General features: G+C 42.8%; 10 protein-coding genes across 10 annotated transcripts; 7 read left to right on the top strand and 3 right to left on the bottom strand.

Moving 5' to 3' along the window:
- Positions 1-119: 119 nt before the first annotated feature.
- On the top strand, positions 120-2,008 carry V1516DRAFT_679004 (uncharacterized protein). Its single transcript, XM_066922836.1, has one exon. The coding sequence runs from the start codon at positions 185-187 to the stop codon at positions 1,886-1,888; it is 1,704 nt and encodes a 567-aa protein (XP_066776358.1). The 5' UTR covers positions 120-184; the 3' UTR covers positions 1,889-2,008.
- Positions 2,009-2,375: 367 nt separating this feature from the next.
- V1516DRAFT_665637 (uncharacterized protein) lies at positions 2,376-10,084 on the top strand (the record flags this gene model as incomplete). The annotated part of the gene is made up of 5 exons (XM_066920690.1): positions 2,376-3,067; positions 3,128-5,006; positions 5,059-7,111; positions 7,159-7,798; positions 7,852-10,084. 5 exons carry the CDS (start codon positions 2,376-2,378, stop codon positions 10,082-10,084), a joined length of 7,497 nt encoding a protein of 2,498 aa, XP_066776357.1.
- Positions 10,085-12,507: 2,423 nt separating this feature from the next.
- Positions 12,508-15,836, top strand: V1516DRAFT_678999 (uncharacterized protein; the record flags this gene model as incomplete). Its single annotated transcript, XM_066922835.1, has 2 exons — positions 12,508-13,294; positions 13,350-15,836. Coding segments are annotated over exons 1-2 (2,678 nt in total), but the record flags the coding sequence as incomplete, so codon positions are not given.
- V1516DRAFT_487580 (uncharacterized protein) lies at positions 15,812-17,461 on the bottom strand. Its single transcript, XM_066919098.1, has one exon. It carries the CDS (start codon positions 17,085-17,087, stop codon positions 16,017-16,019), a length of 1,071 nt encoding a protein of 356 aa, XP_066776355.1. The 5' UTR covers positions 17,088-17,461; the 3' UTR covers positions 15,812-16,016.
- A 374-nt stretch (positions 17,462-17,835) lies between these two features.
- Positions 17,836-18,630, top strand: V1516DRAFT_686862 (uncharacterized protein; the record flags this gene model as incomplete). The annotated part of the gene is made up of 1 exon (XM_066923685.1): positions 17,836-18,630. One exon carries the CDS (start codon positions 17,836-17,838, stop codon positions 18,628-18,630), a length of 795 nt encoding a protein of 264 aa, XP_066776354.1.
- A 408-nt stretch (positions 18,631-19,038) lies between these two features.
- On the top strand, positions 19,039-19,938 carry V1516DRAFT_626877 (thymidylate synthase/dCMP hydroxymethylase domain-containing protein; the record flags this gene model as incomplete). The annotated part of the gene is made up of 1 exon (XM_066919766.1): positions 19,039-19,938. The coding sequence occupies one exon, from the start codon at positions 19,039-19,041 to the stop codon at positions 19,936-19,938; it is 900 nt and encodes a 299-aa protein (XP_066776353.1).
- Positions 19,939-20,190: 252 nt separating this feature from the next.
- V1516DRAFT_627429 (ribonuclease H-like domain-containing protein) lies at positions 20,191-20,930 on the top strand (the record flags this gene model as incomplete). Its single annotated transcript, XM_066919791.1, has 3 exons — positions 20,191-20,244; positions 20,290-20,622; positions 20,676-20,930. The coding sequence occupies 3 exons, from the start codon at positions 20,191-20,193 to the stop codon at positions 20,928-20,930; spliced, it is 642 nt and encodes a 213-aa protein (XP_066776352.1).
- A 19-nt stretch (positions 20,931-20,949) lies between these two features.
- Positions 20,950-22,272, bottom strand: V1516DRAFT_678992 (carbon-nitrogen hydrolase). Its single transcript, XM_066922834.1, has one exon. It carries the CDS (start codon positions 22,133-22,135, stop codon positions 21,047-21,049), a length of 1,089 nt encoding a protein of 362 aa, XP_066776351.1. The 5' UTR covers positions 22,136-22,272; the 3' UTR covers positions 20,950-21,046.
- Positions 22,273-22,456: 184 nt separating this feature from the next.
- On the top strand, positions 22,457-23,186 carry V1516DRAFT_665630 (DnaJ domain-containing protein; the record flags this gene model as incomplete). Its single annotated transcript, XM_066920689.1, has 2 exons — positions 22,457-22,536; positions 22,589-23,186. The coding sequence occupies 2 exons, from the start codon at positions 22,457-22,459 to the stop codon at positions 23,184-23,186; spliced, it is 678 nt and encodes a 225-aa protein (XP_066776350.1).
- On the bottom strand, positions 23,050-25,564 carry V1516DRAFT_678990 (uncharacterized protein). Its single transcript, XM_066922833.1, has 2 exons — positions 23,522-25,564; positions 23,050-23,464 (listed from the first exon to the last, which is right to left on the bottom strand). Exons 1-2 carry the CDS (start codon positions 25,267-25,269, stop codon positions 23,263-23,265), a joined length of 1,950 nt encoding a protein of 649 aa, XP_066776349.1. The 5' UTR covers positions 25,270-25,564; the 3' UTR covers positions 23,050-23,262.
- Between the last annotated feature and the right edge of the window lie 182 nt (positions 25,565-25,746).

Genomic DNA, 25,746 nt, shown 5'->3' with positions numbered 1-25,746 from the left:
GCGCTTCGACACCCTTGATCATCAGAGCCGCTTGGATGTGAGCAGCGTGATCTGTCTGTGATGCAGGGTGGGAATTGCCCCGCAGTCCGGCTCGCAGCACTCTGAGCTGATCAGTGGGAGGTAATTCTGAGGAACAACAGACGAAGAGACAAAATTTGTCTTGAATAAATGTCGAGAAAAACCAATGGAGGAAATCTACTTGCTACTGGCTGATCTGCAATTTCCAGTAGGAGTAAGTGAGAATGGAAAGACGGCTTATTCACTGCTCCAGAGAACAGTTCTTCTCATGCCAGACCTGCAGTATGCTCGGGATATCGCAGCGTTGTCTAGATCTGTTTTACTTTCACCGTCAATCTGGCAAGAAGTAGGTTCAACATTTGCAACAGATTCAAACAAACCCGTCTCAATTCTTGTTTCCGATGCGTTCAGATCTTGTATTCGAGCTCGTCTTGCGCGCCCAAACCGATATCCGGATGTCTCCACAGAACGGGACATTTTTCTCTTTATTTCTGCCATCATATCTGGAATAGATTCCTGCTCCGAGGACGTATCTGAGCGATCTGTTGCAGTTCTGACTGGAGTCTTATCGTCTTCTCCAGTCGGATGTCTCTCATTGATCGAGTCAGCATATGTTGCAATTTTTAATGAGCTCTGTCGGAATCCCACGGTATCTGATCCACTCGCGTTTGCTGTTCTTTCAACGATTTCATTCGGAAAGCTTTCTCCGCCAGCACGAAATAAACTTTGCTTTACCTCTTCTATATTAGATCTCTACCTTCAGGTTTTGTTTTCTCCTTCTCGGGCTCCTCTGGCATCCTCCTACGCTGGACCGCTTGCTCAAATGATTCGATTCATGTTCCCAAGCTTACTAAATTCATCCGGCCCTACTTCAGTGCAGTCGTCTCTAGATATTATCTCAGAATATTCTCATTTGATTCGTACGACATTCAATTCGAAAGAATCTGTGTTTTCTGCTGTAGCAGCACTTACAGGATTGGTAGATGCTTTGCAGATTACCTCAAGATTTTGGACTCGGGCCTCCAAACGGACTATATTTCATATATGCTCCGATATACTAATCATACTCCGCAATTTATCTACGACCATTTACAAAATATCGCTGAGCGGATTTGGGGCTGAGGGTTACTTGCACAGCGCTACAATAGGCTTGCTAGTGTCGACGGCAGAAGACATGAAATCTTTGATTTCTTCACTTCAACAGACAGATTCTGAAGCTGAGAAGCTGTTTTATTTCAATACGGTAGAAAGAATTTTGCTAGCGTCTACGAACGCCAAACCTCTGGCTGGGGATTGTTTAAGTGATATGCTAGATCCTGCTAGACAAGTTATATCAAACGTATCTCGACGGAGTCTGACTGAGAGCGATGAGCATCTTATGACTAGAGCTATCCACGAAGCCGCACACGCTGTCTTCCTCGCTTCACTGCAAGTTCCTGCAATTGCATCTAGCAATGCTAACTACGTCCGACAAGTATATTTATTAAAAATCCTCTGGCTATTTGATGATGGCCTTATTTCAAGCCGTCAGGTAGCAGCTGCTATCCACGCAATAATTTCAGCTTTTACTCCCGAAAGTGGCATTCTGTGTTATAAGGAACCTGAATTTGCCCAGTCGTTCCTATTGCCACTGCTCCGCGAAAGACTTAAAAGATCGAACCAATCCTTTATGCTCAATCTTTATCTGGACACTGTTTTTGCATGTGCTTCTCCGAATAATATTTCCTACTGGCTAACCGGAATCGAGGGAGCAGCAGACGCTGTCGCGCAGCATATCAGAAATGGTGATATACCTTCCATTTGCGCGGACAACGTTATTCAATGGTGGTTTCTGCATCAGACTTTCGAACAGCGGTCCAGTCATCTCTAACTCCAAATATTTACAGCTTGTTTCATATTATAGTGCATATAGTGTAGATTGACTGTTTAAATCCGTTAATACTTCCCAGTATGCATATAAAATCAATTCAAAGCCCTTATTGTCACATTAATTTCCCAAGAAGATCGCGAAGTCCCAGCACAGTTGTAGAAGACGGGATGGCTATTCTAACAAGCAGATCACTAAAAGTGAGGAGTACTAATCTACTGGTGATTTATGGAGAAATCAGACAGAGATCGGCGATAGAGTAACTTTGCTTCAGTGAATGATACAATTGCCATAGATATACTGAGCTAGCCGACTATCTGGCGGGCAGCAAATTAGCCAGCTGGCCTATTTTACACTTCTAGTGCGCGTTGTACCGCGTCTCGCTCGATTCTGGAACGTATTAATCGAAAGACTCTCAAGCAGCCTCTTGAATCTGGTTTCAATCAGCTGTGTTGTTTCTTCTCAATCGCTATTGATATTCATTGCTTTAATGGAATCGGATCAATTATCATTCAGAGGTCGAGAATCTCCGCATTCTGGTCAGCTCGGCGAGCAACCTGATCTTTCTTCCTCAGTCACAATATCGAATCCAAATTTCTCAGAACTCATCGATATTAGTAATGAAGGCTCGATTGATTCTAACAGACGTCAGTCCATGGAGCTTGAACAGCAAAAACCGAGGAAGCGAATAGCTATATCTCTTGAAAACTCGACTGACGAGCGTGACCGCTCATCGTCAACATCCGCTGAAAACCTGTCAGATAGCAAAGAGACAAACACCACACCTGAAATTTTAAAGGATAGCACCATATCAGACGAAGTCATTGATCTGACAGGTCCGATAGTTGCATTACAAGATCAAAGCGATTCATCTGATTCTCAGATGGATAGTTCAATCGAGATTCGGCCGTCCAAATCAGATCCTTCGGACGAAGAAATCTCAGATTCTGAAAATGCTGTACACACTAGTCAAGATTCAGGATCTTTCGACATCAGTACTGCCTTGGCACTTCGGCAAACTCTCCTGTCAGATAATCCGAAACCCGCTATCGAATATTTGATCAACTTGATCCAATATGTCTTGGAGGACTCTGAGACAGATTCTTCAGACACGACAGCCTCAGACAGAGCCTCGCTACTCATGAAGGTTCCTCAGCTCAGTATAGATCTATGGTTTAGAACGTAAGTCAATAATCTTTCGCCTTATTTTTCATTTCATGGTTCTGGACTAATAAAGAATAGTAACGGTATTGAAACAAGATTTTGGAGAGAAGATGGAGAGGAGTTGTGCTATCTCTTCTACAAGTCTTTTGTCAAAATCACTATTTTCTTTTTAAAACAGGAGCAAGCTGTGATTACTTCCAATACTTCATTTGCTTCCGAGAATTTTCATTCACTACTATTTGTCAAGGCCTTAAATCAAATTCACAATAACTTTTCATGTTCAATAGCATTTCTCAGTACCACTGTCAACGGAACTGATACCTCTATTCTGCAGGCTATTCCTAGTATGTTCTATCGCGAGGGTGGAATTTTACGCATAATGGAGCTATGGTCTAAAATTTTGAGTTCAGATCTCAGATTAGATTCTGATTATTTACTTGCTGCGGTTCCATATCTGGAGCTCTTGGGATCGAACATCTGGTTCATCGTGGATAACTGGGATGCAACAGATTTGTCCTATAGCTTTGATAATCCTGGTGATAGTAAGAGCTCCGAAAGTTCCGACGAGGAAGTCTTATCTGCAGGGCAGAATGCAATTTCTCTTTACTCTCGATATCTGTTTTTTCTGGAGGACACAATTTCTAATTTGGTAGACTCAAATTCAGGACCTGAAGCTGAATTGCTTCTCATATTAGTGGAGAAGTCTGGACCAATATTCGCTGCCATCGCCAAAAGTCCTATGCCTGACATTCTATCAGAGCATGCTGCCTTTCAGCCAGTTTTACCAGCAGTGGATAATGATTTGATAAATGATATTTACAATAATGGTTTTAAAATTCGTACTTTTTATTGGAGTATTCGAATTTTTGAAGGCAGGAAGCGCGACTACAAATTGAAAGGCCTAAAGGCAATTTTACACGACCTGCAAGTGCTTTATCAAGACAGAGGGAGAACGCCCGACAGAAGTCAGAAAGTGCTAGCGCAGGCGTACTCCACATTATTTTATTCCATGAATGTTACAGAGCAGTTGATTCATTCTGATGCGAACATAGTTCTACTATCTCAATTTGGCATTCCTATCTTTTCATTTCTTTCCCACTTTCAAGGATTGGATTTACGTGATTTAAATATTTTATGGTCCGAAATGATTTCTGAGAAAAGTGTATCTTTATCAAAAGCTAAGTGCTCGATTCTACAACACATCGTTCCGTTCATGTCTGAGGATCATGTTAGCTGGCTCGTTAAGATTATACCGAGCGCTCCACTGGCTGTGATTGATCACACATTTTTCGAACTAATAGAGTCTGTCATTAAAACACTTCAATCCGGTAATTCAAAAAATGATTTATCTCAATCTAATTCTACTCTGGCCTCTGAGATTTTAGACGTACTGCTCCAGCTAATAAAATTACTGAGCAGTCTTACGCAGGAGCAAGAGAAGACGAACTTAAAGATCGACCGCGTGGAAGGAATTAGTATTATCATAAAGCTAGTTCAACTTCTTATGTTATCTCAATCTCAAGATTTAGTTAAATCTTCTTATTTGATACATCATCTGGACTCATTGGAAACGTTTAGCACAGAATCTCTCGCAGATCTCGCCTACATCAAGTCGTTTTTGTCATCTGCGTCTGAATCGTCTCAATTGGATGCAGCTACCAAGTCTGCCTTGCTCCACGCAAATACCGACCGATTTGAGAAGAGCCTGGTGTCTAATGTTGAACAATTCTCCGATTACCCTATTAATCAGTTCGTTTCTCTGTCTCTGTACCGTCTAAATATCCAGCTAAGACAAGATTGTCTACTCCAGCTTTTGGCTTTAAGAAATACAAGTATCTCGTCGTTACCAAAATTTGAAGTTATGTTCAACGCTCTATGCCCTGCCGGTGATAAAAATCAGGAGTTTGCAGATTCATTTTGGCAGGAACTAAGTATTCTTTCGGGAAATTTACAAAGTGTAAGTAGAGTCCAGTACCAATCACCTCAGAATTTCCTACTAATTTTTTCAGAGATGCAAGTTCGTTGATAACTGCTTTAGACAAATTCGTAATCTGCCTGAGGATAATTTGTCGTCATCTTGCGCCAACTTTGTCATTAAGTTCGCTGAATATTCCAATCGGATAGGCGATATTTCCCAAGCTTGGGTCGATCACGGATTTGATATCATACAGTATTTTTATCTTAATTCCCCCAGCGAAGAATGTCTTGACCAAATTGCGCAGTCGATTATCGATCTACTTCTTGTATCTGATCCTAGGTCGTCTTGTTCTGACCATGATATGGTTAAGCTGCAGTGCCAAATATTTAGAGCAGTCGTGAAAGCAATGCAAGAAACGATTGCTCAGATGCATGACACTAGTGCTAAACGAAGATTTGAGAGAAGCATCAAATTTCTGAATCTGTTTATTCAAAAATTACGGACAAAATCGTCTGATAGAATTTCAAGAATAGATCCCGAACTGCACTCGTTTGACTCGCCTTCGACAATTAGAATACAGTGGCATGGTGGACTTCAAAGCGATATTGATCAAATCACGCTGAACAAAGATTGTTACGTGATTGATCTGTTCCGAGAGATATATTCCATAGTTGGAGATTCTCTGTTCCGTTTGATCGCACTTGGATCAGAACTGAAATTGAAAGATTTCGATAAGACTCTTACTTCGATTGGATTTCAAGATAGAAGTTCCATCATTGTTTCAAAGCGTGGTGAGGTCTCTGAAGACAAAGAAATGCGAGTCCTGCTGCAGCAGAAGAACGATCGGACTATAATTCCTAAGAACGCAGGACTTGATTCGACAAACGACCCTTCTATGGCGATAGAGAACGAGTTTGTCAATGCGTTCAACACTATCCACAGTTTCCTAGCCCTGCCAGACTCGCTTTCAGTCTTGGTGTATGATTTACTTTTAAAAATGGATCCTTCACCAAATTTAGTGGATTCTTTTCTTAAGCTTCCTCAAGATGATTCCACTTGGGATTCATTTTTTCCTTCACAGTCACCATTTGAAATGCTTTATTCGAAGCATTTACTTGATATAGTTTCAAGACACGCAACAGTGAACAATCAAGCTAGTGATCTTCTGGAGTTTCTTGTACCTCGTATGCTAAACCTGATTGTGCTACCGACTTTGTTCCAAGAATCCGAAAGTGAAATCAGAAAAAACGTACAGGTGCAATGGATGAAGGTCATTTCTGATTTCCTTCATCATAATAATTGTAATGCAAAGAAATTGTTAACGGGAAATCAAAATTCTTTTGCAGATCTTGTTCAGAGTCTATCGTCCTTGTGCTCAAATGATTGTGATCAGTTGTGTGAACTGGTCCTTGACATAATGCTCCTGCTTTCTGAGAGAGATAGCAAATTTTGGGAATATGTGGAACAAAGTAGCATGTGGAGAAAAGTGATTGGACGATGTTTACTGTTTACTACAAATGAATCACTGAAGTCATATTATCAGCAGTCTATTTTGAAATTTGTGCAGATCGACACTGAGCCTGCAGCTGCTTCAAGAACTGTGTTGGCGGTTCGCGCAACAAAATATTTTTGGGATGTTATTGAAGAATTACTTCCTTTGCCAAATAATCCGTTTGGGCAGAAATCTTCGATAGTGTTTGACATTGCCGGCCATCTTTTCAGGAGCATATTTAAGTCAGTCGAGACTCAGTCTACCTACAGGTATCTAAAGGCATTGCTCAACAAATGGCTCGAGCGCTTGGTAACGGAGAAACCAATCGAATCTATAATAAATCAGAATTCTGATCGGGTTATCTGTGGATATGCGGATTTAATTACAGCGTTGGTGCAACTGAAATGGCAAGACCCAAACCGAGGTTCTGTGGTCTATGATATTAATTGGACATACTGGACTCAAAAAATTATTTTGCTGTTATTTCCCATCTTGACGGAAGATAGTGAGCTTGGGACTCGAACTACTGAATTAGTAGGATGTTTGTCTAGTGAATCCCGACGTAAACTATTGCAACTATTGAAGGTTTTGAGCATGGATGAGCAAGTTTTGCAAAATATATGTGGACAGATGTTTCGGTTATACCCGAAGGGTATGAATTATGTCTTCTTTTTTGAATGTTTAGAACTAATATTTTAGATGGCCACCCTCTCATCGATGCTTGGAACAAAGACCGTAGTCGATGGCTACGATCTCAAGTTGGATATGTCGGTTTGAATAATCTGGCCAATACATGCTATATCAATTCCCTATTGAGTCAATTATTCATGAATGTTGACTTTCGAAATCGTCTATTCAGTTTAGCACATCTCGTTAGTGATGATTTAGAGAAGAAGAATTCTGAACCACTAGGCTTATTGTCAGAGCTTCTAAAGTTATTTTATGAGCTTCGTTATAGTTATTTGCGTGTTGCAGATCCAAGAAATCTCGTGGCATCGATTGTGGATTTTGAAAATAAACCAGTTGACATTACTGTACAAATGGACGTCGATGAATTCTATAACTTGCTCTTTGATCGATTAGAATCTCAAATTTCAGATGCAGACTTAAAGCATTTACTTACTAACTGCTTCGGTGGTAGTCTTATAACGCAAATTAAATCTAAAGGATGTGAACATGTATCTCAACGAACAGAGCCATTTTCCGCAGTTCAGTGTGATATCAAAGGGAAGAAGAATCTCCGAGAAAGTTTAAATGCGTTTGTCGAAGGCGAGATAATGGATGGCGATAATAAATATTGGTGTTCGCAATGTTCTACTCATGTGGAAGCTGAAAAGAGGTAAGTTAAAATATGATTTTAGAAGAATGCAGAAGCAATGCCAATATCATTAGGACGTGTTTGAATGAGGTTCCCGATAATTTAATTTTTCATTTAAAGCGATTCAACTTTGATCTAGCTACCATGCTTCGCAGCAAGATCAATGATTATTTCGAGTTCCCTCTTTCTTTAGATATTGCTCCCTATAAATACGACACTCTGACAGCGGACAAAACAAGTTGCAATCCGAATGAGGAAGACACATTTCAGTTGTCCGGCATTCTTGTTCATAGCGGTACCGCTGAATCTGGGCATTACTATTCCTATATTCGGGATAGAGATCGTTGGGCAGAATTCAACGACTCGGAAATTCTTCCATTTGATGAGTCTCATATTGGGAGATGCTGTTTTGGCGGGATACAATCTGACCAATTTGGTAATCTCATGGATATCCCGTTTTCTGCATATATGCTATTCTATGAACGAGTCAGCCCTAAAAATCAAGAATATTGTAAGCAAAGTGAAGAGATTGAGTCGGACAGTTGCCTTCATAATCTCCGGAGATACATCTGTCAAGAAAACGAAATCCTCTCTTTCAAGTGGACTTTATTTGGAGACGAGCATATTGAATTTGTTTCTGATTGCTTTGTGGATCTGAGTATTATTCAAGGTTCTACATCCGACTTTTCTAATGTTGACGGTCGAGTAATCGACTTAAAGCCTCATGAATTGCTCATGTTTGAGACTCTGTACCAGGTTGCAATTCGGTCCAAGAATACTGCGAATGCTGAGAGTATGATCAAATTGATTGATAGCTCAATTACAGTAAGGTCTTCTAATGGATTCAGACTGTTATTTTGGCTAGTAAGAAGAATGCAAGCAAGTCGTGGGATTCTGGTTCGATGTCCTCAGCTCAATATAAGACGGAGTTTTAGATTAGTGATTGAGCACAGTCTGAGAGCCACAATTGCAGATTTTTCAGAGAAGGAAGAATTAAGATGGTTGCGCGAGTTTGAAAACTCGACTGAAGTTGATGATATTGAACTGACCGGAAAGTCTATTCCAATAATATTCATTGTTTTCTGCTTTAGACTTCTAGGGAGCCGCGGGAGTTCTAATATTGGTCGTGGAAACTGGGATGAAATGATGCTGCTATTGAGTCATTTCACTTGTGCTAATGAAAGGACCAGAACATTTTCACTGTGTATGGGGGCCTTACAGATTGCGCTTGAGGCGATCATGGAAGGTTTAGCTTGTTCTACAGGACTTATTGAGCTCACAATGGGATTAATAGAGAAGATCAGCAAGTCGGATACAGAATTAGCTGACAATTTGGAAGAACGACGAGAGAAAGTTCTGCGAGATGTGAATCATGCCGAGTATTTAACGCTGTTAAGAAGTGAGCTACAAATTTTATCTAGAGGACATAAAAAAGGAGTAATCATTTTTTTATACCGCATACTTGAGCAAGGAGTTACAAACGAACAAGTTTTAGAAATTGTGAAAATGCTACGATCTCGTGAGGTTACAGCGAAGATATTTACAATTGACAACTTGTTTCTCACAGCATTCCGCGGAATTCACGAAAGTAGTGACTCGATTTCTGCCCAACCTTTTATGCAGTTCATACTTTGTTTAAGCGAAGAATTTGAGCTGGATGAAGTTGCAGCGGCACATGCATGTCGACAATTTGTTCCTACGCAGGGAAGTGTCTCGCGAGAGGAACGAGATGCGGAGGTTGATATCGTTGAACGAAAGGGAGAGGCGCTGGCAGTTTTTCTGGCTGATGTGTCAACGGGAAGAGGATCGCGTGGAATGCTTAATGCAGTTCGTCAGAGTTTATCTGCTTGGGCCACAATGCTCCTGGTTCATTGGAATGCAGCAGTTCGGACCTCGGTTGTACAAACGATTAATCGAATGCTCTTTTTGATGGACGTGCAAGGTGAATCAGGTCTGGAGAGTTCTGTCGAAGAGCAATTGAGGACGGAAGAGGACAAAGAGCGACAAGACATAGTAGTTGAACTTATCAAAGGAATTCGACAAATTGTTGTACGCTGGCGAACACAGGGAGGACGAGTTATAGGAGTAACAGAAATAGCAACAATACTGACAGGATGCTCAAGGGTGACAGTGGACGAAAGCATTTTGACGTTGATCTATGGATTACGGAATATGCTTACTAATTTGATTCAGCAAATGGATGAGGAAGGTGTTGAAGATGGCGAGTCCAGTTACGAGGAAGAGGACAATTTAGTGGAAATCGATGTCCTTGAGGGTGATCAGGAGAGTGATGATATATTTGGATGAGAAGAGATTTGAAAGAGACGCCAGAACTTACTATTTTTTCACGGAAGTGAGATGATCTTTGGACATAAGCTCAACACAAAAGAGAAGGGTATATGGAGTTGCGATTTGGTAGTTTAATGAATGCAAATGAATCGAGGATTCAACTGATTGCGGTAGAAGTAGAAGGAGAATCTAACGACAATATTTTGGCTTAAGGAGCAGAAACATTAATATATGTCAGGAATGGAGGAATTGGAGAGTGGTACAATAACACGAATTGAGTGAGACTGGTGACAAATTGCGAGGACAGCGCCAAAGAGTGGACGAAGATTTAAGTACTACTGAGCAAATACGCCAGTTGGGGTCCATGAAAATATATTGAGAGCTCTGTGAATGCTATGAGAATGAATAGCTACTGCAGATGCTGCGATAGCACACCAAGTAAGCACAAGAAAAGCATACTGTACTAAATGGGAATTAAAGATGATCTATCACGAAGATACTGCAGGCCATGTAGCTATAGATTGGTAAAGTATTGGACATGGCAGATAGAATACGACAGTCAATGACAGGCCAGTTGCAGTAGCGGAAGCCAGTTTATAAGCATTTATCATTTCCTAAAGAGCCTGAGAGACAACTGTGTTCTGGACTCGTGGCTGGTGATCTAAAATTCGCAGTACGACATTAATCGAAGGATTTAGTTAGAACTAATACCTGCGTGTGCTGGTTTGTTGTTCCAAAATGTGGAACATGTAACCTTGATATTGTGGAAGGGCGGATTGCGAATACGCAGGTAGTAAAAAGTGGATGAACAAAAATCGCGATCTAACCAAGCACATGGAACTAGCTATGCAAGACATATGAGGTAAATCTTGAATCTGCCGCCGATCGAAATCGCTGTCATTTTTACATCAAAGGACCCACCGCAGACGAATATGCAGACAAATAGGACCACCCGTCAAAGACCATGAAAGCATTACATTACAGTGTCTGTAGAGTGCAGATCACTCACTAGTTTCACCCATACTCATGAACAAAATTACCAGGCTTGGGGCGTGTTTGTGTTTTACAAGTCTTCAGGTCAAATGTGACTGTGACTATTTTTTGCGCACTTAGGGATCAAGATTGGCGTTATTCTTATGGATTTCGATGAGCCTTGCCAGCTCATCCACTATAATCAAGAGAAAGGAGTGATTGCTCTCTATGAAATGGGTATCTCCCACTGCTCTGCAGTCAGTGAGTTGATTGTGAGCAGAGACAGTGAGAAAAACCGCTAAAGTCTCTTACAGATCGGTGCGGCGACTACCCTGCCTCCCACACAACAGTTGGTGATTAGATATACCTAGAGATTGGTATTACGAGGTATTATCGCTGCTGTAATGGACTAAGCACGTATACTTCAGTGACCGACCACAGGTTTGTACCACTCTACTCAAGCACAGTCAGAAGCTTGATCCGTACGCTCTTCTCTAATCCATTACTAGCTGTCAGGAACCTGTCATACTAGAAAGGGATCTGATTGTCATGAGCAATATGCGCCAGCCTGAGCACCCTCTACGATCAACATGGGCGTCTATTAACGTCTGAGAGCGAGCTGCTGTTTGGCTTGCGATTCTAACCTGGCTTGACTGCGCTTCTCCTTCCCCTGCTTGTGCTGCACTGCACTGCAATGCGCTTGTCCAACTGGGCTGTATTTGGTAGCTGGTCGAAGTGATGATCCGTAATCGGCTGACTCTCTGTTTGGGGCCGCCAAGTGACGATCGAACCAGTACTTCATGGATCAGAACAGCCTCAATATACGGTCTGCGACTGGCTTCGTATGGTCTCGTCCGATTGCTCGCGCGTGCGACCAAAAGATTTTGTTTCCGCTCGTGTCGTCGTTCCTTCTCCGTCCTGCTTTCTTCTAACTCGCGATCGCGATCGCGATTTCTCTCTCTCTGGTCCTCTTCCTCATCTGTCTTCACGGCTTCTAGTCTCGCGCTCCGAGTCCTGGTGCAGTTTCACGTTGTCAATAATTTGATTTATCGCGATGTCAATCTCTCTGCTCTTTCGTAGACGGTCATCTGCATCTAGCACAACCGCGACTTCCGTGACTCCCTCTACTCCTGTGCCGTCTGCATCTCCATCTCATTCTTCAGCCCATTTCGCCGCTTCTATGCGCTCTCGCACTACTGGTGTATGTGTCTTGTGCGATGAATATCTAGAATACATGCTTGAACATGAAGGAACGCTTCGTCTACGCTGTTCGGGCAGTCATATAGCTCATGGCGCTTGTGTCAGTGATGCTGGGGGCGAAAATGCTCAGTGTCCGCTTTGCAATCCTATTCCTATACGTCGTGGCTCAGAAGCTGTACCCTCACTCGACGACATTGGGACCACAAAGTTTCCCTCGCTATTTGCTTCTCCTATTCCACAACGTTCTGTTCCAGCTCCAGTTCCAGCGCCAGTTCCAGCGCCAGTTCCAGCGCCAGTTCCAGCGCCAGCTTCTGCTTCAGTCTCTGCAACAGTTCCAGTTGCTGCTCCAACTCCCACTCCAACTCCAGTTCATTCTCCAGTTTCTGTATCAACCCCGCGTTCTACAGCGTCTGCCGCCTCTGCCCAGTCACGAGCTCCGATTCCTACTACTGCCGTCGTTGATCTCCGCTCAAATGAATCGATTATCCATGATTATCCTTCTTTAAAAGCTAAGCAATCTCCTACTGCTGCTCCATCTCCTCTTTCACTTCCCCCAAGACGTACCCCTTCTGCACAAGTCCCTACCATACCTGCAGTTCCTGCGGTCCCCCCGGCATCTCCATCTACTGAAATGCTTCTTTCCCCTGTGATGCAGTCCTCTAATAGTCGGACTATTCACTCAGAACCCTCTTTGACGTCATTCTCGTCCACTTTTTCAGCTGTTTCTACTTCGTCTTCTGCTTCTACGTCTCCCTGCATGTCTTCTTCCCGCATTCGTGTACCTGACCCAATTGTTACTATTTCTCCAGCTTCTCCGGTCATTGTTAGGTCACTGGTTGATCAGCAACCTATGTCCATGTCCTGTCTCGTTCGAGTCCAAGTTCCTCGACTAGAATCGAAGATTTATACTCCGCGAAAAGCACACAGACACAATCCTGGCTTTGGGCGTGACAAGTCAAGTTCTATACACGGAATCAGATCTTTAGATGCTGCGAAGGCAAATCTTATTTCTCGTTTAGATAGGTCGTCCTTTGATAATAACTTGGACATATCAAGGTATCGTATACCGTTTTCTTTCAATTTCCATTTAACTAATCTGTCGTCTTTATAGTTTTGGGAAACTTTACAAGTGCGGAGTTGTCGGAGTAACATATTCGGGTTCCTGGCAAATGCTCCATTGCTATTTGTTTTCAAACACTTTACTATGTTTAAAGGAAGTACCTCTTGAACTTGGATCCGATCTTAATGTGTCACCACTTAGCACGCCTACCGCTCCGGGAAAGTCCTTAAAGTCACCATCGCAGCTGATTCCACATTCACTTGCCCCACGAATCAAAGTTACTCTCAGTGAGGAACTTTGCTCGGTCATGTCAGTCAGTCAAGAGCCATTCTCCTTACTACTGAACTTGAATGGAAATTTGTTCCCATTTGTGACGTTGATTTTTGAGCAGGAATCTGAACGTGATCAATGGAAAATGATGCTGGAAAAGCGTGTCCGACGACCGAAATCGGTTGCACCTCATCTGATAAATGAGAAACAGATCGTGCCTACTGTTTCACAATTTCGCGAAAAGTCGTGGATCCCTATGCACATTTCTGTAGACATTGTGATAATAATTCCTCATGCAAGCCTACGTTGCACCGATCCTGAAAGCACGAGCGCTATAAATCGTTCCATCAAATTTTTATTGGAGACTTTTGAAGAAACCGATCGTCTTGGTGTCGTCACATTTTCTGATCATCGTGCACTGTCTCTCACAGGCTCTGAGCTAAAGCCACCAACCTGGAAAGGATGGGGTCGAGTTTTTGCAGTCATTGAAGAAGACAAAGTTAAGCCTTTGAAAGTTAATTCTGGGAGACAAGATCATTTTATTATTTCGGGTGGGGATCGTGTTATTCAAGGAGTAAATCGTGCACTTCAAATTTTGGTCTCGTCATCTCAACGAAATCCTATTTCTCGGATATTTTTACTAGACAGCTTATCGCCAACGAAAAATGACAATTTTGACTTTGACCGGCATCTGGATGCCGTATTTCAAACTGTGAAACAAGCCCAAGATGTTCAAGGGACTAGTATTTACTCTTTTGGAATTGGCACTAAACATGATCCTGCGGATTTAATTCGTGTTTCGAGTGCGACCAATGGCATGTACACATATCTGCACGACTGGTCGCAGGTTCCCAGGGCTCTAGTTGGATGTTGCGGAGTTTGTCTTGCAATGTCTCATCAGGATGTTCGCTTAACGCTACGAATTCCCGATAATGCACGAGGCATGATTTTACGAATTGAAGGCGCCAACTGGGATATCATATCTGCCAATGGCCGCGAAGCAAGTGTCAGATTAGGTGATTTTGCTTTTGGAGAATGGAGAGACGTGATTGTGCAGTTAAGCGTGCCTCCTGAACCTGAATCGCCTTCAAAAGAATTGTGGGATAGACTTGTCTCCGATGTCATGAGTCTAGGAAATGTAGCACGGAAGAATAGTAGTAATAGTTTTGGAGGTACCGAATCCGGAATTGCTCCTAGAAAGTCTAATGAGGGCAGTGATTATGAAGAGCCGAAAACACCTTTATCGCAACAGAGGTTTCTCGGCTCCGACACGCAGTTACGAGCAAACACTATGGTAGAAACTGCTGTTTTAACTGCTGGAGTCTCTACTATTCATTTTGATTCATCGATGAGACGACATCGAGTGAAACATGAAGATACTTTGAATATAACATTGATATCTGCGTCCGAGACACAGTTTTCGTCTCCGACCGGAGTTGACAATCAACGACATCAATCGAGTCGAAAAAATTCTAACTCGAGTGTATCGAGTCTTACAAATCTGAGTTCACCTAATTCGCCGGAAAGGTTATTTTTAGTCCCTCCACAATACACTAACAATACCCAATTATCTCAGCGACGGCTGGAACTTTTAACTGCTCGATGCTTAGAGCGCTCAGCCGAGCTTATTATCGGCGACGAACCCGAATCAGCAGCTGCAATTCTGCGACGCACACTACGAATCATTCAGGGATTATCGCGAGGCCAGCTCCCCTCAACTCCACCACGATCTAATAGTACGGAATATTTCGAGACTAGTCCGTCGAAGAGAACCCCTCGGTCACCAGCAAAGTTAGAAGATTCTTCACAAATTAATGGGGTCGACAGATCGGTGGCGTATGTGCTAGGTCAAGAGCTTGAGCGTGTTTTGGAATGTGTTCATGATAAGAAGCTATTTTCCGCTGACGTGCGAAAGAGAGTGTCGATGGTAGTTGATATTTTGATGAAGCAAAAGGCTTGCACTTTGAACACTGAAGTGGAAAGTTTGTATTCTAGTAGGATAGATATTGTGGGTTTACTTGTTGGTCTTATTGATTAGTACGGCTTGAACAATACCATCATTTATAGCAACTTTAGTACACTCTGTAGAAATGTTATTCAAGAGTTCGCTGGCTTAGTTCATATCGGACAACTATAAATGATGTCAAGGTTTGGAGCTGAGACAAGTGATCAGAATAGGACTTGCTCCTTCAAATAGTAGCTCTGACACAGTCTGAGATTTGAAATTAAAAGATATTGTTTTTAATATATTACCAAAATGTTCTAAATGCTATGAAGAATGAGCGTAGTACTAACGCATTTCCAATTTACCCATATTCAGAGGCATAGAGGATATGGAAGCTATACCTCAGTCAAGATACTATGCGCTCATTCTTAAAAATAAGGCGGGATTTTTGGTGGAACAAAGTCTATTAATTAAACTCAAACGAATTTTCAGACATCAAGGTACTACTTCGCAAAGGGATAGTCAGTATAGCCATGCTTTTCCTTCGGGATATAAAACGTGGATCGATCATAAGCTGTCAATGAAATGTCTTGTCTGAAACGAGCAACTAGGTCGGGATTCGAAATGAACTCACGACCGAAAGCTACCAAAGTGTTTTGGGGATGTCTCTCCAAATACTCTTCAGCGGTTGTCTTAGTGTATCCACCTGCGGTGATCCAGACACCAGGCCAGAAGCTGCGATAGACGTCGGTTGTCTCGTTAACTTGCACTTCTCTGGATACGTCTCCGGACACTCGAGGTTCGACCATGTGAATATAGGCCAAATCAGGATGGGACTTGGCGATCTGAGAAATGATGTACGAGAACTGTGGAACAGGATCTTGCATTTTCATGGACTGAAACTGAGAAAACGGCGATAGACGCACTGCAGTACGATCTGCGCCGATTGCTGCGGAAACCTTGTCGATTATGTTTAGCAAAAACCTAGCACGATTCTCAATTGATCCGCCGTACTCATCAGCCCGTTGGTTGCTCATATCCTGGATGAATTGGTCGATAAGATATCCATGAGCGCCATGGATCTCGACGCCATCAAAACCTGCAGTAATAGCGTTTCGAGCAGCGGAAACAAAGGCATCTTCAAACTTGACTATTTCCTCGAGTGTAAGGGCTCGAGGAGTCTTGAGTCCTTCAGATGCGATTGCGCTGGGTCCAATAATATCCTTTACGACTGTTCCAGGATTGACACGGCCAAGTGCCCAAATCTGGGCAAAAATGGTGCCTTTGTTCCTGTGCACGCCTGCGGTAACCATTTTCCAACCAGCGATTTGCGCTTCGCTGTAGAGGCCAGGAACGTTGGAGTAGCCACCGGAGAAAGATGCTATGTCGGTAGCTTCGCTGATCAGAAATGTGCCGGGTTCGGTAGATCGCTGAGAGTAATACACTGGTGACAGATCCTCAACTGGACTGCCATCGTCACCATTGCGGAAACGCGTCAAGGGAGCGAGAGCAATGCGGTGCTGCAGGACGGAGCGTCCAACTGTAACTGGGCTGAATAAGAGAGAAGAAGACATTGTTGTTGCTCTTGTAATTGTCTAACAAGTTCCTGTTGTTGTTTAGTTATTGTGTGATGTTCTGTATCCAAATATCGGTCGGAGAGAAAATCTTCATCCTTTTATGTCTGCATCCAAGCAAAGTATTTGTAATCTACATTGTGAGTTGATTACATTACTTGATTACAATATTATCAGAATCCTTGGCCGCCTTCCGTGCTGAAGAAGACGTGCAAAGGAAGGTCATTCCCATCTCGCTCGATGACGTAGGAGAAACGTTGTGCGGCGTTCACTTGTTCCTGAAAATCTCCGGAGAAATTCTTGCATTGGGAGAACGGAAAATATTACGAATTATGGCTTTTAGTCAGCAGCTGACAATCACATAATCAGTCTATTTTTCGTAAGATTGACCTATTTGCGTATTTGGTTTAGTGCGGAACGTGGTCATTAGATGTAAGCTATGCAGCCTGTGAATCCTTGCCAACTGTGTGAGGATGAGAGAGGGAACTGGTTATCAAGCGGATTCTTCCTTGTGGACTGAGAACAGGGCAGAAACCTTGAGGACAGAGTCAAACCAGTCAAATCGAAATTTTCAGAATTATCAAGCATGACTTCTGTTCACTCAGCACTAACAACAGTAAGCGTCATTAATTTCGAGCTATTTGGGCGACTCTGCAAATCATCATCACCCTGATCCCATACTCAGCAACTACGGTATTACTGTTTAATTGATAATCTAATCAGTGTCAAAATATTGATCATCTAATCAATGCCAGCAATGCGAATTACTTTTCCTTCATTGATCCCGCTTTGTGGACGAGTCGACCGGACCGAGTTTGCCGAACGGAACAACTTTCATCCTCGCCGCGAGTCTCGGCGGTTTACACGCCGTGGCCTACGTCAACGGCTTCGCGAACGTTTGCGAGAACTACCTTTCGATCAATCAAGTTCACTCATTAGGCCTGCTTCAGCTTCTTTGCAGAGAAATCAAGTCGAAATCGAAGAGCATCAGAGCGACGTCGATGCTTACACACTCCCGCTGCCAAGCGAGCTTGAAGATTCCTACTTGTCGTATCCTACAGACTCAAACAATTATTATCTCTCGGTCTTTGCGGAACAAACTACCTTCATCGCGGGCCCGCGCCCCTCGACTCTCAATACTGGTTCTCGTACTCTGCAACGCAATCATGGGCTTAGTGGCATACTCCATGCTGAAAGTCATAGTGATCCCGTTTTTATTTCTACTGAAACCTCTGGAGTCCTCTCTGAGGAGAATGAGAACGATGACGATCTCCTTTCGTTCACCAGTGACTCTGAGTCAACTCTGAGTCTCCCGAGCAATTTTGATCAGCACCAAGAGAACCGCAATCCGTCTCATCACCAGAGCAGTGCTCTCAGCCGAGATCGCTTCCGGAATATCTCGTCAGGCATGTCTTCTAATCGTCTCTATTCTCTGGATGAAGATTTACAGCTTGTTGCTTATGCTGGCACCTTTCGTCTTCGTACTTTGTTATCACTGGCAACTAATGATATGGAAGAGATGCCTCCGCTCCGTAGGTTTTGACATTAATCATTTTTTTGAGATATGAGTTTATTAGCATATATGTAAAAAGTTTCCTGTGCCATTTGTTGGTCCTTTCAGTCATTTAAGTTATGCATTTTAGTGATCTAGGTTAAAATAATTTATTCTCTACAATAGCGCTACGCGTAAAAGACGAGTTGACGCGAATTTAGGGTAGGGTTTATGAAGGCGCGTTGTCACGCGTCTCAACAAAACTAACGATCTAAACCTTCTATCTTTTCTATCAATTTAGATAGGCATCAGTAGTTGGTTTGCATATACAATATGGCACCACCATCATCTTCTTCTTCATCACCACCATCATCGCGCGGGTCTACAGATATAAGTCGTGAGATGCTCAGCAGTCCACCTTCAAGTCCATTAGGACCAAGTCAGCTTCCCAAAAAACAGATGCCAAACCCCGAAGAGTACGCGTATCTTGAGCTTTGTCGCGAGATTCTGAATCGTGGTGAAAAGCGACTGGATCGAACAGGGACCGGCACTTATTCGCTTTTTGCACCACCTCAGATGAGATTTTCGTTACGCGACAATACCTTTCCATTACTCACTACTAAGCGCGTGTTTGTCCGAGGAATTATTCAGGAGCTGCTGTGGTTTGTATCTGGAGATACTTCCTCGCTTACACTGCAAAAGAAAGATATCCATATTTGGGATGGAAATGGATCTCGGGAATATCTTGACTCTGTCGGTCTAGGACAACGACAAGTTGGCGATCTCGGACCTGTGTACGGATTCCAATGGCGTCATTTTGGGGCCGAGTATATTGATTCAAATTCAGATTATGCTGGTCAGGGAGTTGATCAGCTCGCTGAACTAATTGACAAAATCAAAAATAAGCCATATGATCGAAGATTGATCATTTCTGCATGGAACCCGGCAGACATGCCAAAAATGGCTCTTCCGCCGTGCCATATGTTTGCACAATTTTACGTGAGCTATCCCCAAGGCGCTGAAAACAGTAAGGGCGAACTATCGTGCTGTCTATATCAACGATCTGCTGATATGGGTCTCGGTGTTCCGTTCAATATTGCCAGTTATGCTCTCCTCACAATTATGATTGCAAAGGTTTGCGATCTAAACCCAGGCGAATTTGTGCATTGTCTTGGTGACGCTCATGTCTATCTTGATCATGTTGAGGCTATGAACACACAAATCGAGCGAGTTCCCCGCGAATTCCCAAAACTATTTATCAAGCGTGACGTAAAGGATATTGACGATTTCCAGTATGAGGATTTCGATATCGTAGGCTATAAGCCAATGGGCAAAATTGAGATGAAAATGTCTGTTTAGATTAAGAATTCATATAGTCATTCTGTTATATGAGCTAGAACTTGGATTATAATACATTCTTTGGGAGAACTGCATTATGTAATCATGTTGGAGCTCCCAATGGGACAATTCAAAGTCAGGCATACTTCTGAGTAGAGATTTGAAGGAATATGCGAAAAATATTGTAATATGTCTCGTGTATTACGATCAGCCCTAAAAGGACCATATTCGATAGTGCAGAATACTAAGCTTTTTGCCGATTACATTCCGGCCATGGCGAAGCGTGGAAATAGTAATTATGGACCACTGGTCTGGATAGACTGCGAGGTGAGCTGAAAGAGCTGAATACAGAAAATAAACTAATATCAGCAGATGACCGGTCTTGATTTGAAGCGTGATTTGGTGATTGAGATTGCGTGTTTTGTGACTGATAGTAATCTTAAACTTGTGGACCAAGACGGGTTCGAAAGAGTCGTCTCCTGTCCAAAAGAAATTCTTGATTGCATGAATGAATGGTGTGTTGAACATCATGGCCAATCTGGATTGACAGATAAAGTTCTTGCTTCTACAGCCACGCTTGCTCAAGTTGAAGAGGAACTGATTGAATATTTGCGAGTTAAATGCGGGGTTGACGAGGGAAAGGGCGTTTTGACAGGTAACTCTGTTCATATGGATAAGGAATTTCTGCGGAAGGACATGCCAAAGGTAAACATGGATAACACTGAAATTAAACATAGTATTTGAGCTAACTTGTCCAGCTAATTGACTACTTACATTATAGAATAGTGGATGTTTCAACTATTAAGGAACTAGCCAAGCGACGAGATTTCCATATCTATGCGAATGCACCAAAGAAGCAGTACAATCATACAGCGAAAAGCGATATTCTTGAAAGTATCGAAGAGTTACAGTATTATTACGATACATGGCTTTTACCACGATCAAAATCTCGATCGGCTTCGAATAGTCCGACAAGGACAGAGAAAGCTTCACAACCTGCTACGACTCTGTGACGTATTCAATCAGCTCCGCTTTTCCTAATAATGCACTAGTCTAATTTGTATTGTCTATTCATTAATAATAATAACAGCGCGCGAATTATTAAACTCATATCTGCAAGAATTGTGAATCATAAAGAAAATGTGAATATTTTGACTCCCTCATTCCTCTTTCCCATGCAATCTATCAACTGGGCGGATCCATCTTCCTTAAACAACAGTCCACAAGACGAACCAGCATATACGATATGGCCATCTTCGACTCCGCATCGATTACAAGCTATGAACGCAGTTGAGGTGGCTTTCTGCTTTTCCAGATTCGAGGTCATATATTGCTCCATAATTGGCGTCAATCGCGTGGCCCAGTACCGAACAGTATCGAATTCCGGAATGTCAGCTTCCGGATCATTGTTTGTTGGATTATCACTCGCAGAATCTGAATCAGAAGCTAACCAGGCCATTGGCATCAGAATAAGATCTACTTCTCGGTCGACACAGAACCGTGCAAACTCATATGCCATAAAGGGAGCTTCAAACTCGCGAGGATTGAGATCCATACATATGCCAAGTCCAACCTTGATTTTATCTGATTCGAATTGACCCAGTTGCAATTCTAAATAACCAAAGCCGTCAGGACCTGGTACAGCACCCCATTTTTTATCCGCCTCGTATAGGAAATGTTTCCGATAATTAAAGACTGTCTTTCCCGATGGATCAACCACTACGGCAGCATTATAGATATCTGCTAGTTCTTGGCTGTCCTGTCTCTCAACTGTAGATTTTGTAACTGCCAGTTCAGGGTATCCGATAATAACATGACATCCAAGTAATTTTGCTGTCTTCTGACACCAGCGTGTGCTTGGCCCTCCAGCTGTAGGTTCAAGAACTGAAGAAATCGCAGATTTAGAGGGATAGGCGTAGCCGGTAAAGGCCAGTTCAGGAAGTATTAATATATCTGGGAAATACTTATCCCGTTGTCGACTCACTGGTCCATAAGAGTCTACCTTTTCATCCAATACAGCGGTTTGCTCGGCAGAAGAAGAATGCGGTTTTAACGACTCCATGGCTGCCCGACTATGGCATTTTGCTATTAGTTCTGAAACTAGATTGTCTGCTCGTCTGATCGTGTTCTGGATATCTGTTCCGTGATGGGCGTTCAATTGGATCACCGCAATGGAGAGCTGTTTCCGCATACTATTTGTGGCTGCTATTGTGAACATCAATATCTGGTATTGATACGTTAAATACGTTGAATCTCTCAATTCTATTTTAAGAGTTAAATCTAACTTAATTTTTCCATCTCAAATGTCCGTAGTAATGATATTTGAAGTTACCTAGATCATCCGCGGGACTGACGTCAGAGTTTTAAGCCTCCTGCCTTCGGGAGAACACCTATACAATACTTGTTCGGCACAGTATTAATTAACTGGACTTTTTGTCTACTCTTTCTTACAGCTTCCTCTTCTGTTTGTTTTGCTGGATTTTTCGATAAACTCCGCACTCTTTTATTTGTCTCCTGGTATATTATATTGTCGCCTGTAATGGTCCTACCAGATCACTACAAAGTTCTTGGAATCAAACCTGACTCCACTGCCAGCCAGATCAGAAATGCGTACAAGAAGTAAGAATATCATGTTTGTGGCTATTGAAAGAAAATTAACAGAACCAAACAGAGCAGCATTGGCTACCCACCCAGACCGATTCAACCCCGGTTCGAAGGAATCCGACGAAGCCACGACTAAGTTTCAGTCTGTTTCAGATGCATATTATGTTCTGAGTGATCCAGCGCGCAAAAGAACATACGACGAGCAATATAGAAATCGGAACCAGTACGCTAATGAACAGACGTACTTCTCCACAGATCAGGAGCGGGACAGAGAATACAGAGAGGAATTTATGAAGGCATTTGAGGAGATGTTTTCCGACGCTAAATTCGACCAGACTGAGTTTTTCCCAGGTGCGTATCCTAAGGATGATGTCCCGGAGTCATCGCCAGGGTCGGCATCTACTTCACAGTCATCAGCGACGGCCAATAATGCATCTCAACAGTCCACAGGTAAGTTCTACACGGTCGCTTCCGGATTAGCAGGGTCTGTGCTGGGATTCACAATTGCCAATGTACCTGGAGCCCTTGCCGGTTTAGCACTCGGAGCGAAACTCGGTAGTATTCGAGATTCAAAAGGGAAATCTGTGGCACAAGTATTTTACGAACTACCCCGAGAAGATCGCGCAAGAGTACTGGCTGATCTAGCACAAAAGGTAGGCTTCTAATTCTATCAGATGCAGTCGGCTGATATGTTGACAATACATTCAGATTTTCGAATCACAAACCAAATCCTGAGTCAAATCACCACGGCCGGTTGGTAGTCCTCATGGGCATATCAAACAAGTTATGACCCTCATTCTGGACTTGACCTGTAAAAACTCTTCCGCCAGAAGATTTGTCAAGTCTAGGTGTATGACTGTTGGGTAATAACCCTTCATAGCCATTGGCATTGCGCGTTAAAATCATTCTACCATCTCTATTCTTTGGTGAGAACATCTGTGTTCTTAGGGTTTGTTAGCCTTAGGTGACATAGAGCACATATGAATAAACAGCTTCTTACCCTTTGTTAATATCAGCACGTCGACTTGAAGTTCTTTTTACTGCCAGCTCAAGATGAAATTCACAGTACTCTGTGCGTTTCAAATTTACCCAATTCTTGCACGGAGTTTCCTTTTTAGTGATAGCTTTGCAAAGTCCAAAATCCTTTGCTCGGCCAATCTCAAGTAATGCATTATCCGGTTCGCCAGCAGCTTGTAGTTTGAATCCCGTTCCAGCTCTAAATTTTGCATCGGACGCGCGAGATGGTAAGATGCCAGGGTTGATAATTGCGACCAAATCACCTTGTCGAATCCGAAAATATTTATCTAGGTCACTGCCTTTGACGAAAACATCTATTTCAGTATACAAGTCAGTCAAAGTCAAGATGAAGTATCTTTTCTTTTTCATTTGCTCTTCGTCAGTGTCGTCGACCAGATCTTGTTTTGCTTTCACGTTAGTTTTTCTGAAAGCATTGTAGTGGCCGTTCTTGACTCCGTAATTGGGCTCGTTAATGGCTTGCGAAATCGTTTTTTGTTCATCTTGGGTAGATATTTTTGCGGGATACTGCTGAAATGCAGGCTTCGTAAATTTTTCTGGAGTTTTGAAATATTTAACCTCACTCTTTCTTGCCATGATACCAAATACCGCGTAATCAGCGTAGTCCGGTAACAAATAGTCCGGAGGATGGATCTCTGCAAATATTGTGGATACAGTGAATGCCTGGACATCAATCATAGCCTTATCTACTTCAGATGAAGGTATTCGGCGGTTGGCAAGATGGATCTTAGAGTAGGGGTCATAGCGTTCTATGTCGTATTGTATATGCTGAGTGGGTTGAATATGAGCAGGAAGAACAGACTTACATGCTTCAGGAACGGGTGGAGTTGAAGGTGGGGTTTCGCTTGACTTATGGCCTTCCCGGATTTCGCTCAAATCACTAGACGAATCGACATGGTTCGAATTCTTTTCAGTCTGCCGATGCAAAATTTCTGGTATAATTCTTTTGTTCAGCAGTTTACCTTGCGTGACGGATGATTTCTCGTGCATATCAACTTGGCTATGTTGTCTTTTTTCCCGCTGCTTCGACCTCATCTTTAGCCAACCATCGGCAAAACTCGAAATTTTGTCTGCGTCCTCGTCTTGTCGTGTAGCTTCTTCTATCAACCCTGCACCCGCAATTCTGGATTTACTGATACCAGATAACAGTTTTGAATCTTTAATACCGCTATAAACAGTTCCCACCCGAGCGGCAGCGGCATCTAAACGTTGCTGATCTGCACGCGCTAAGCGAGATGATTTCAAATCCGCAGATGGCGCTGAACCAAGCTTATCCGATGAGCCTTGACTGCCGTGGTCAAAAGACGTTATGCTTATACCACTTGATGGTTTGCGAGTTAATGTGATTGATTGAGCCGGCTGTTTCTCGAGGCCAAGGCGGGTTCGCGCGAGAAGTGAATTCCCTGATTTTTTCGGCGAAGGTGATTTAGGCACGAGGACGGTATCCTTGGATGTCGTGTAATTGGTCGGACCTAGAGAGGAAGCAATCGCACTGATTCGTCGTCGCGATATGATTTCTGCATCGCGTTGCCGGGTTCGAGAGTTCGGACTTGGACTCCATGGGCTTTCGATTTCGATTTCATCATCGTTTTCAAGATCGAAATCAGCTAGATTCTCGTGCGATCCACTGGGCGACATCAATGCATGATTTGTTAATGCAGAGAGCGGGATTTTTGCAATTTTATTCTGTTCGACTGAATCTGGAACATTCATTTGATCATCATCTGAGAACGGATCAGCGATCGGCTGAGTATCTTCATCAGCTATATCTGTAGCTATGGATGGATTTTTTGAGCGCTTCGGAGTCGCGGGAACAACTGAAGAATTAACAACTGATGGCTTCCTCTTCCGGTTTTGTTTCGCTTTTAATAAGCGAATTCGGGCTTCAACTTGCTGTTGCTGTAACCTAATCCGTTCTAATTCAAGTGCCGCCAATTCTATATGCGTTAGCTCCGAACAAACCAGTCATGTTGATACGATTATACCTTCTTCTTCTTCCAAGCTCCATTCTGCACCATAATTGTTGTTCTTTATCATCCTACTCGCCAGCTAAAATTCCAGCTTCTCAACCAGTTAAATTTCGAATTGATATTTCCCCTAGCGCTCCTTAAAGTACGCGTTCAGTCGCGTCAACTCCCAAAGACGCGTTAATCACGTGATCAATTTTTGTATTTCCAAATCAATTCTACT

This window comes from Lipomyces oligophaga (assembly GCF_038497815.1).
Source record: "Lipomyces oligophaga strain CBS 7107 unplaced genomic scaffold V1516scaffold_6, whole genome shotgun sequence".
NCBI lineage: Eukaryota > Fungi > Ascomycota > Lipomycetes > Lipomycetales > Lipomycetaceae > Lipomyces > [Lipomyces] oligophaga.
The sequence above is the reverse complement of the archived record's forward strand: the minus strand, read 5'-3'. Positions and strand labels throughout refer to the sequence as shown.